Here is an 11,350-nt window from a genome sequence, read left to right on the forward strand (position 1 = left end):
TTCTCGAGTCTGCCCCCCTTCTATCTCATTTCATGAATTCTAGTTCTACCGCCTTCTCATCTATGGAAAAGGTTCGTTTGCGGATTAATACCTTTCAAACATTTGAACGTCTGTATCACATCATCCCTGTTTCTCCTTTGCTCCAGGGTATACATGTTCAGGTCAGAAAGTTTCTCCTCATACGTCTTGTAAGGCAAAAGCCATACCATTTTTGTAGCTTTTCTTTGCACCGCTTCAATTCTTTTTACATCCTTAGCAAGATACGGCCTCCAAAACTGAACACAATACTGCAGGTAGGGCCTCACCAACGACTTATACAGGGGCATCAACACCTCCTTTCTTCTGCTGGTCACACCTCTCTCTATACAGCCTAGCAACCTTCTGGCTATGGCCACCGTCTTGTCACACTGTTTAGTCGCCTTCAGATCCTTAGATACCATCACCCCAAGATCCCTCTCCCCGTCTGTACATATCAGACTCTCACCACCTAACACATACGTCTCCTGTGGATTTCTACTCCCTAAGTGCATCACTTTGCATTTCTTCGAATTGAATTTTAATTGCCAAACCTTAGACCATTCTTCTAGTTTCTGCAGATCCTTTTTCATGTTTTCCACTCCCTCCTGGGTGTCCACTCTTTTACAAATCTTAGTATCATCTGCAAAAAGGCAAACTTTACCTTCTAACCCTTCGGCAATGTCACTCACAAATATATTGAACAGAATCGGCCCCAGCACCGATCCCTGAGGCACTCCACTACTCAACTTTCCCTCATCCGAGCGAATTCCATTAACCACCACCCTCTGACGTCTGTCCGTCAACCAGTTCCTAATCCAGTTCACCACGTTGGGTCCTATCTTCAGCCTGTCAAGTTTATTCAAGAGCCTCCTGTGGGGAATCATGTCAAAAGCTTTGCTGAAATCTAAGTAGATTACGTCTATAGCACGTCCATGATTCAATTCTCTGGTCACCCAGTCAAAGAATTCAATGAGATTCGTTTGGCACGATTTACCTTTGGTAAAACCACGTTGTCTCGGATCTTGCAACTTATTGGCTTCCAGGAAATTCACTATCCTTTCCTTCAGCATCGCTTCCATTACTTTTCCAATAACCAAAGTGAGGCTTACCGGCCTGTAGTTTCCATCTTCTTCCCTATCACCACTTTTGTGAAGAGGGACCACATCCGCTCTTCTCCAATCCCACTGAACCTCTCCCGTCTCCAAGGATTTATTAAATATTCAAGAGGACCCGCCAGAACCTCTCTGAGCTCCCTCAATATCCTGGGGTGGATTCCGTCCAGTCCCATGGCTTTGTCCACCTTTAGATTTTCAAGTTGTTCATACACACTCTCTTCCGTGAATGGTGCTATATCCATTTCATTCTCATATGTACTTTTGCCAGTCAATTGCGGTCCTTCTCCAGGATTTTCTTCTGTGAAAACAGAACAAAAGTATCTGTTTAGCAAATTTGCTTTTTCTTCATCATTATCTACATAGCGGTTCGCAGCATCTTTCAGTCTCACAATTCCCTTTTTAGTCTTCCTCCTTTCACTAATATACCTGAAGAAATTTTTGTCACCCCTCCTTACATTTCTAGCCATTTGTTCTTCTGCTTGCGCTTTCACCAGACGTATCTCTCTCTTGGCTTGTTTCAGTTTCATCCAGTATTCCTCTCCATGTTCCTCTTCTTGAGTTTTTCTGTATTTCAGGAACGCCAACTCTTTAGCCTTTATTTTCTCAGCCACTTGCTTGGAGAACCATATCGGTTTCCTTTTTCTCTTGCTTACATAAAGATTTGTGGCCATATTTATTGCTTCTTTCAGCCTGGACCACTATCCTTCCACTTCTCGTATGTCCTCTCAACCAATCAACTCCTTTCTCAGGTATTCCCCCATTTTACTAAAGTCAGCATGCTTGAAATCCAGGACTTTGAGTTTTGAGTGGCCACCCTCCACTTCAGCTGTCATATCAAACCAAACTGTTTGATGTTCATTGCTGCCCAGGTGGGCACCCATTCGGACATTTGACACACTATCCCCATTTGTGAGCACCAGATCCAGCGTCGCTCCCTCCCTCGTGGGTTCCATTACCATTTGTCTGAGCAGAGCATTTTGAAAAGCATCCATGATCTCTCTACTTCTTTCTGATTCCACAGATGGAACCTTCCAATCAACATCCAGCAGATTGAAATCTCTCAGCAACAGCACCTCTCTCTTCTTTCCTAACTTTTGAATATCTGTGATCAGATCTCCAATTGTGTCAGAGGTCTGTAGACAACACCCACGTAGACAGAGGTTCTATCATCTCTTTTTATGGTGATCCATATCACTCCTTAATTCCTCAGTATCACTCCATGGTGCGACCTCATCATGACTGTTGCCTTCAATTCTGGTCGCCATATCTCAAAAAAGACAGAGAACTAGAAAACTATCAAAGAAGAGTGACTAAAATGATAAAGAAGATGGAACTCCTCTCATATGAGGAAAGGCTAAAAAGGTTACTATTTGGGTTTCTGCCAGATACTTATGTCCTGGATTGGCCACTTTTGGAGGCAGGATACTGGGCTAGATGGAAAATAGGCGCAGGCTCTGTGGGTGCTCGACCACTCCAAATATTTAGAGCCTCGGAGAACTACCGCAAGCCTGCAGTCATCCAAAATGAGAAAACTCAGAACAAAGCTCTGCCCCTGTAAATGTGTATATGCCTGCTTTGTTGCTTGCTTGCTCCTCCAGATTCCCCAATTGGCCTGAAGCTAATTTAAAAAAAAAAAAAAGTCCTGGAGCGCTCTACATGCAGCTCAGCTGAAAGTGAGGCAGATGTGATATGTATATGTGCAGCTAATAGAAAGAGACTAGGAAGGAACCGTTTCCTGGCTGCGCACCGCTGCACGAGGAAAACTTGTGTATTTGGGAAGGTTGGTGAGGGCTGGAAGTGCTTCATACCGGCCAGGGCCCAGAAGACTAAAAATTAGTGCAGTGCAGCAGTAGCCGGCATCCTAGCCTCCCACCTCTCGATCCACGGATCTACAGCTCCTCTTCCCCCTGACTATCATGGGAAACTCCATGTGAGAGCTGCCTGCAACACTGACAGCCAGGCTTGCCTGGAACCTCACCCTGTGACACCCTCTTCCTGCTGCAGTGGGTGAGGTTCCAGCCAAGCCTGGCTGTCAGTGTTGCAGCACAGTACTGGCAGCTTTATCTTTTTCTTTTTAGAGTTCAGAACCGCTGCATCTGCAAGGAGCCTCCGGTTTAAAGTGGGGTGGAGGGGGAGGATGGAACGCAGAAGGTGGGGGAGCCAGAACGGATTAAGGTTAGATTGAGAACAGGAGACGTCATGAATCCAAGTAGTTTTGTCTCCCTTTCCCGATCCACGCAACTGTTCACTCATGTTCTCCTTTAATCCTTCCCTTGAATAACTTCGAGGAAGTTAGATTGAGCACAGGAGTCGGCATGATGTCAAAAAGCTGAAGACAATTAGGGTTATCTCCCTTTCCCTCTCCTCCATGCAGACGTAATCCCCATTTCCCTAAAACAAAGCAAGCAAATCTATGAGCTGCTTTATCCACGTTGTCATTCTTTATTGTTGGTAGCATTTTTATTTGATTTCACTTTCATATTCAAACATGCACGCTTATGCAGCATACAGATGTACACAGAGGAAGTAATTGTTTCATCAGTTAAAGTAGTAGTTAGTTCTAAACTGTAAATCATTGTGTCATTTGGCGGGGCTGGTTATAGGGACTCCCTGTATTCCTGCAGAGATGTTTTCACCTAGTAAAGGGCCACCAAAGCAGACATCATTTTCTGAGAATTAGGTGCTTAACAATAAGACTTACTATTTATAAGTATAATTTTTCCCATCTGGCAACCTTGCCCTTGGCAGCTCTGCAAATGACATACTGTTTACGATTTATAACAAAATTATTATACTTCCTCTCTGTACATTTGTATGCTGCACAATCCGGCATGTTTGAAAATACAAGTGAGATTAAATAGAAAAATGCTACCAACAATAAAGAACGACAAATGGATGCAGCAGCTCATAGGTTTCTTTGCTTTGTTTTGAGTGTACGCAGAACGATAACTGCGGGGAAGGGGAAACACAGATCTACCTAAGTGGCTTCAACTTTTGACATCATGCCTTCTCTTTTGATGGTGCGCTTGCGCGGGATATTTTCCGGGAAAACGTCAGCTTTCGCGAGAGTCGGGGACGGGGACCGCTCTGTTCGCTGTTGCATTGTGGGAGTTTCTTCCTTTCCCTGTCCCCGGCCATCTTGGAGGTGCAGCACGGGTGAGTGGTGCTCCGGTGGTGGATGGCGATTGGCAGCGGGAATATTCTTTGCCCTCCTCCGGCAGCGTTTAATGCTTCTTTTTGTCTTTCCACGTAGCTTGGCGCTTCCGGACTCAGTGGAGGAATCATGGTGGCTGCGAAGAAGACAGTGAGTATGGCTGGGTCAGGCAGGGCCTACTGGGCTCTCACGTGTAGGCAGGAAAATGACTTTTTGTTTTGGGCTGTAGTATTGCGCCTGATGTGGAGCTATGATTAACATATCCAACAGAGGTGGTTAGCTGCAATCACTAAATCTAAATTGTTTATAGATCCTACTTATGGAACCGTTTAAATTCCTGTTGTACAACCCTGTAGTCAGAAACCTTTCTGCTCACTGAGGGGAGAGCATGCTGTACCAACCGTTTCATTTCAAGTAATGCTTATTGACTTGAATAGTGACTCGAGTTTATAACAGCAATTGGCACAATTGTAATATATGACTAGATACTTTTTATGTTATTCCAGCATTGCAGGGAATTCTTGTAATATCGTTCGCTTAAAAAAGTTTCTGAAACGTAAGAGGCATATTGTAGATTTCACCTACAGAGTATGTAGTAATGAAATTAAATGTGAGTGTTAGTGTATAGTCTTGATTCTATCCTGTCACGTCCAGTAATTCCAGAAGTAATAAGAATCACTGGATGGTTGGTTGTATTTCGGTAGTAAATATAGCATGTATAGAGTGCTTGGTTTCATAGTGAAGCAAAACCACTTTGCAGGCATTTTTAAGTTGTCTAATACTTTTAGTATAGGTTTTATGAATCAGGTTTGATCTTGTGAAGTTGGCTAATGTGTGGGCAATCTCAACCTTGATTGGATAGACACTGTGAGCAGTAATGTTGTTATAATGTTTTCCAGAAAAAGTCGCTGGAGTCTATTAATTCTAGGCTCCAGCTGGTTATGAAAAGTGGAAAATATGTGCTGGGGTACAAACAGACTCTGAAAATGATTCGACAGGGCAAAGCCAAGTTGGTCATCCTCGCCAACAACTGTCCTGCACTAAGGTAAGCAGAAGATACTGGATGACCTGGGGGGGTGCATTTTCATAATATTAAAGAGTTTTTAACTTGCCAGTTTAGGTTAGTAAGATCTTTGACAGACAGTGAGGTAATGTATGTGAAATGTTCTTCTGGCCTTAGTGTAGCTCAAGGGGCCGTATCAAGTACTAGGAGGCATATTTTCAAAGCACTTAGCCTTCCAAAGTTCCATAGGTTTCTATGGAACTTTGGAAGGCTAAGTGCTTTGAAAATATGCCTCCATGTCACATGCTCCCTGTGTTTTCCACAAAAATTTGTTTTTTTGCCAGAATAATCAAAACACCTCTAAGTGTGTATTTTTCTGATTTATTGCTTCTCCCTCAAAATTATCCTCACAGATTTATGGAGATTTATTTTCTTCCCAGATACTTTATTGAAAGAAACAAGTGAGCCTAATTTTGAGTATCATATTTGTAGGTACAGTACTTTGGCTACAAATATGATACTCAAAATTAGGCTCTGTTTCTTGTGGTTTGGTTGTCTCTCTGATTATATCTGATTGTGACTCTGTTGTTTGTTAACTTGGTTTTGTATTTTATATTCATACGTATAGTTATTGTCTTTAAAGTACGTGTGTGTTTTGTACATCACCCAGGTTTGTAGATGGTGCAGGTTAAAAGATTTTGTACGTATCCTGCCCCAGGGTAGCTACAAAAATAAGCAGGTAACCATGGGCCTTGTCAGTATACGTACGTACTCTTACCTGCTCATTGAGTGAGCGATAAACAGCATTTTTATTTATTAAAATGGCTTTTTTATTGCCCTCATTAGATGTAGTTGCTGCTGTAGCAAAACTGGATTGAGTGGCAGCTTAGGCATTGCATCTTGGTTTAGGTATTAGGATAGTACAGTGACATTACAGTAATTCATGGTTCATCCCCACCCCCCAAAAAATTATTTTTTTTGGGGGGGGGGGGGGAGTGTGTAATGTATGCTCATGACCTTGGCAGGGAAGGGGTAGACCACAGCTCGAGTGGCATCTGTGGAAGCACTGCATGTAGTTGGGTTGATTTGGTGGACCAGATAGTTCCTGCTGCCAAACTTTCCCCGCTTTTGTTGCTTGCTGGGTGCCTGTAGCTGCTGATTGTGAGACAGGTTCTGCTACCAGTGTGAGAGTGAGGCAAGTTCCAAATGACCAAGGCAAACGAGCAGTAAAAACATAAAAAGCTTATTTGCCAAAGTGCTGACCCCAAGACCCTACACGGGCCGTGTTTTGGGGTAGAGCCTTCTTCAGAGACCTCTAGCTGTGATGCATTGCAGACCCCTGAAGAAGGCTCTGCACCAAAACGCAGCCCGTGTAAGGTCTTGGAGTCAGCACTTTGGCAAATAAACGTTTTATGTTTTTACTGCTCGTTTGCCTTGTTCATTTGGAACTTCACTCTCACCCTTGGTGGTGCTGCCTGACTCTTGTGAGATTTGTGAGGGCCCCTCTTTGTGTTGTTTGCTTGGATTGCTGCTAGCAGTGTCCCAGGACCACCTCAAATGGAACCACATGTAGCAGGAGTTGTAGAAAAGTTACAGTGGAGAAGGTGAGAGGAAAGGAAAAGGCTGGAAAAGAGAGAAAATTATCACAAAAAAATAAGCAAAAGACCTCAAAGCAATAGATTTAAAGAATCACAATCATTCTTGTCCTTCCCTTTCCCTCTACTGGAAAGGGAAAAAAGGTTTTTGTGGTTCCTAAAAACTATTGCTGCTGTCTGTTTTCAAAAATATTTCAGTGTCACTGATGAGTATATTTAGTTTTCATCATTAAGGGGGTAGTTTATCAAGGTGTGGTAAAAGGTGGGCGTTCATATGCTGCATCTTGATTTACCATGGGAGTCACCAGCCGGTGGTATCTCAGTATTGCAAGCTAGTGACTCCCTTATAAAACAACGCTGTTTCTGAGCCAGCTCACAAGCAATGTTATTATATTGTCCCAAGAGCATCGGGCTTCCAAGTCACTGTCCAGTGCTCCTGGGATGGAAAAAAATAACTTCTACATTTTGCTGGGTTATTTTTATTGCTGTAGCACAAATTGGTGTGGTTACAGTATTTACATAGCAGTGAACTGTATTACATGTATTTGCATCTCATTATTATGTACCCCGTGGTGATCTTTAAAAAAATTGAAATATCCACATTGGAGCACCAAAGGTAGCATTGTAGCCCTTTAACACAACACTAACCCATGTTAATTCCCCCCGTAATGCTTCTTGATAACTATCCCCATTCTGCTTTGTGGTAGGTCAGATTGTTGTATTTTTAGTGATACAGTACAGATGGAAAGAATATTTTGTAGTCTAGTCAATGTGAACTCCCTCAGTAAGTTACATGGGTAAGATTCCAGATTTTGGAACTGGAATGTGAATACCGGATGAACAAAGGAGCTCGTGTTTTTATAGATTTATTCCTGTGTATCTTTCAAGTCTGTGAGGCATTCAAACTTATTTATATATTTGCCCATGTTATGCAGCTTAAGAAAAAGTGTATTTCTGGTTGACTTTCAAAATGTATAGCATATAGTGATCATGACCTCAGATAGTGAAATTCACAGCATACAGTAATCTTGTCAGGTTCTCATGTAAAATCCCATCGCCTATCAGTCTACCCATTGTATGAATGGAGTACTCAGAGTTTGTTCTGCACTGATGGCCCGTTTCATGGTAGGCTAAGTTCAGAATTGCCACTTTGCTGTTTAGAACCCTAGATGATATCAAGGCTGAGTACTTTAAATTAGCCCTTTGTACAACCTTTTTCAATCCCTTAGGTGTAGAGATAGATGCCTGCTTGTTGTGCTTGTCAGATCTTTGTCCTATTCCAGTGCTGTAGCTAGGGCATCTTCTGTTGTCATCCTTTCGATACAAAACCCTTTTTCTGATGTATTGATGTATGCTTAGAAGAGAATTTGCTTTAATTTGGAAAGAAAGTAAAGGTGTCATTCCTCCCCCCCCCCCCCACCCCACCCAAAAAAAAAGGCATTTGGTTATTGAGGACGACATTTCTGCTGTGGTCTTGTATTTTGGCCTGGGAGCTGTTTTTAAATAGTTTTATGCCAGGAAAGAATGTCTCTTGTTTGTGTTTATGGTTTGCTATTTATACTCCACCTAGTATTGTGTAGGTGGATTGTAAAAACTATAAATTGTCTAGCATGGTTCTACAGAAGCAATTTATTTTTCTCTTTAGAAAATCAGAGATTGAATACTATGCCATGCTGGCAAAGACCGGTGTTCACCATTACAGTGGTAACAACATTGAATTGGGAACAGCATGTGGAAAATACTACAGAGTATGCACATTGGCCATCATTGATCCAGGTAAGTGCAGGAATGATTAGCCATCAGTTGGAAAGGGTAGAACACCATGTCAAAGCTAAAATTCTATTAAATTCTAATTGTTATTTTGTCTTTCTAGACTGTTTAAGTTGATCAGATGATGTACAAATAAATTTCAACATTGAGTTTCTGTGTGTATGCAGGCACACTGCTACAGAGTGGGGTTGTGTTGCTATGTTAGGGAGGCCAAATAAACTTCTATTTGGTATTAAGTTCAAATTAACATTGCAGTTCTGTTTTCTTAATACAGGGTAACATGTAAGTGTAATGATTTGAGTGTTACCTAATGTGCGAATATTCTCGCTGACTTGATCTTCCAGTGTTCAGGTCAGGGCTAGACATTCGCTAGATTATAACTACACATTGTGTCCTCAGGACTAGTTCTTCTCCTGGTTCTGATGTTATAAGTGTCAGTTACATTTATGCAGAAGAGAAACATAGCCCACAACACTGGGTGGTGGTAAATACCTTTTACATTCTGATGAAATGTCCTTTAGTACAGACCTGTATTAAGATAACTTGTTATAGCTGTGTTGGAGAACTGTAACAAATGTGCTTAATAAGGTTTACTTTTGGGGGGAAAAAAGCATAGTACTATAGTAAATAATGGCAGATAAAGATCTGCATGGTCCATCCAGTTTGCCCAACAAGGTGGCCAGAACCACATGCACACTCATTCATGATTGAACACTGGTATTACAAACTCTGCAGTTGGGTCATCATGCTAACCAGATAGTTATATATGATGAAATCACATTATTAAACCGACAATTCAACAATATTGCTAATTTTAATATTTTGCTCTTTAATTTCACCCTTAAGATGTCTTCTCTTCCCCCCTCCCCCACCCCTTCTTCGATACACTGCACCTGCACTCATGGCATATGATGTAAATGCAAAAGTTTATCACATTCATATTTTCTGAATATAGGGTAACATATAAGTATGGTAATACAATTTGAATGTTACCCAGTATGCAGATCTCACTTACTTGATTTTCCAGTATTCAAATCTTTCTTTGCCATTTTTGGGACACAGACCACAGAAGTCTTTCCAGCACTGGCCTTGGTTTCTAACTACTGGAGTTGGGGTTGAAGCCCACTCCAGACTTTTGTTATAAAAGGTTAATGCCTAATTAGGGTGTGGGCATCAGCAAAATCCTCATAAAATACAGAAGGAAAAAAATAAAAAGAATCCACTGTGATACATTTTAAAGAGGTTGGTTGTTGGTATTTCAAAAATCTAGGCTATGCTTTGAAGCTTGGCAAGGAGTATCATTTTGTAGAAGCTGTTTGCTGTTGGAGGAATTCTGCAGTTGCTTTTCATCAGGTTTTAACTTCCCTATTTTTCTTTTCTTTTTTTCCAGGTGATTCTGACATCATTAGAAGCATGCCAGAGCAGACCAGTGAAAAATAACTGTATTAAAAATATTTGTTATAAATAAAACTGGTTCTAGAAAACAAAAACATTTGTGTTGCACTTGAAGAGTTGAGGAAACCCGGACAGACATTTCGTATTACTGAGGACTTCAGTGATTATTAACCTGCCTGATACCAAAGCATATTCCAGAGGGAACATATAAAATCACCTTTGCTGGAAATTTTTCTTGGATATGGTAATATTGCAGTTGAGACATGGCCTTTCCTGATGTTACCAGGCAGCATATACTGTCTTTATGGGGGATTAGATTGAGCACAGGATTTAGTGGTGACTTTTTTTTTTTGTTCCTTCTGGAGAAACTGCAGGATGTTGAGAACTGTACAATTGCACACGGTTCAGCCCAGCCTAGTAAAATAGGAGTTGGTGGCAGTTATTAAAATTCGGAAACAAACCACTGTAAACCCCTATTGCCTTAGGTATGAACTTTAGTGGCCCTTGTACTAAAGAGCATTGAGCACTTCCTGGCCAATTAACATGCAGAAACAGGCTACCACAGTGGTTCCCAAACCTGGTCTTGGAGGCACCTCAGCCAGTCAAGTTTTTGGGATATCTACAATGAACATTCATGAGAGATTTGCATGCAGTGTATGCCGATTTCATGAATCTTTATTATGGATGTCCTGAAAACCTGACTGGCTGGGGTGCCTGCAGGACCAGGTTTGGGAACTGCTGGGCTACCATTTGGCTGCGTTAAGGGGTCTTGCATTAGTTTGTTTCCGAAACTTTTGTCAGGGTATGGCAGCATTAGCCAAGGGTATGGCAGCATTAGCCAACTAGTGCACTACCTTTACTTTGACTGCAGCTGTTCTTTGCCATTCCGCAGAAGCTGCTTCCCTTGGCTTCTGCCTAGTTTGCTTAATTATTAAGCTAGCCCTGAGACCTTCCTAACCAATCTCAACCCACACTGCCTGCCTTGTTTCTACCTTCATCCCTTCCAAGCTACCTCTTTCCCAGTTTAACCTTTCCTTTCTTTTTCTGCTGCTGGTGCTATCTCTATCCAGCACTGCTCTGTTTTCTTGTGTTACTACATAGTATCTAAATTTCTGCAAAAATATCAAAGGAGTTCATGGAGTGTATGGCTCAAATTCCAGACAGGCTAAGGGTGGCCCAGCCCAAAGCTGGAAGTATGCCACCGCTGTGCTGGAGGTTTTTCTCATAGGCCCCAGCTATGTCTTAAGACCAGTTCTGGCAGATGTATATGCCAAAAAAGGAAACGTTCTAATCAATAAAT

The 11,350-nt window shown here is 41.8% G+C and overlaps 1 protein-coding gene and 1 non-coding gene across 4 annotated transcripts; both read left to right on the top strand.

Annotated features, from left to right (window-relative positions):
* Nucleotides 1-4,231: 4,231 nt before the first annotated feature.
* On the top strand, nucleotides 4,232-10,147 carry LOC115479227 (60S ribosomal protein L30). Of its 3 annotated transcripts, none has more exons than XM_030217062.1 (5): nucleotides 4,232-4,289; nucleotides 4,387-4,437; nucleotides 5,187-5,332; nucleotides 8,531-8,661; nucleotides 10,046-10,147. In XM_030217062.1, the coding sequence occupies exons 2-5, from the start codon at nucleotides 4,417-4,419 to the stop codon at nucleotides 10,093-10,095; spliced, it is 348 nt and encodes a 115-aa protein (XP_030072922.1). In that variant the 5' UTR covers nucleotides 4,232-4,289; nucleotides 4,387-4,416; the 3' UTR covers nucleotides 10,096-10,147. The 3 variants fall into 3 exon arrangements, with proteins under 3 accessions (XP_030072922.1, XP_030072930.1, XP_030072936.1); XM_030217070.1 differs by having other exon boundaries at nucleotides 4,252-4,289; nucleotides 4,387-4,441; XM_030217076.1 differs by lacking the exon at nucleotides 4,232-4,289 and adding an exon at nucleotides 4,951-4,952 and having other exon boundaries at nucleotides 4,397-4,437.
* LOC115460854 lies at nucleotides 8,968-9,101 on the top strand. Its single transcript, XR_003940626.1, has one exon. It is a non-coding gene; the product is annotated as a small nucleolar RNA SNORA72 (small nucleolar RNA).
* Nucleotides 10,148-11,350: the final 1,203 nt, after the last annotated feature.

Source organism: Microcaecilia unicolor, chromosome 1, assembly GCF_901765095.1.
Source record: "Microcaecilia unicolor chromosome 1, aMicUni1.1, whole genome shotgun sequence".
Lineage (NCBI taxonomy): Eukaryota > Metazoa > Chordata > Amphibia > Gymnophiona > Siphonopidae > Microcaecilia > Microcaecilia unicolor.

Bases quoted from the DNA above. Each gene is read 5' to 3' on its own strand.
- LOC115479227 (XM_030217062.1), top strand. From the start codon at position 4,417: ATGGTGGCTGCGAAGAAGACA. The intron at 5,333-8,530 runs GTAAGCAGAAGA...TTTTCTCTTTAG, and splicing joins AACAACTGTCCTGCACTAAG to AAAATCAGAGATTGAATACT. The intron at 8,662-10,045 runs GTAAGTGCAGGA...CTTTTTTTCCAG, and splicing joins ATTGGCCATCATTGATCCAG to GTGATTCTGACATCATTAGA.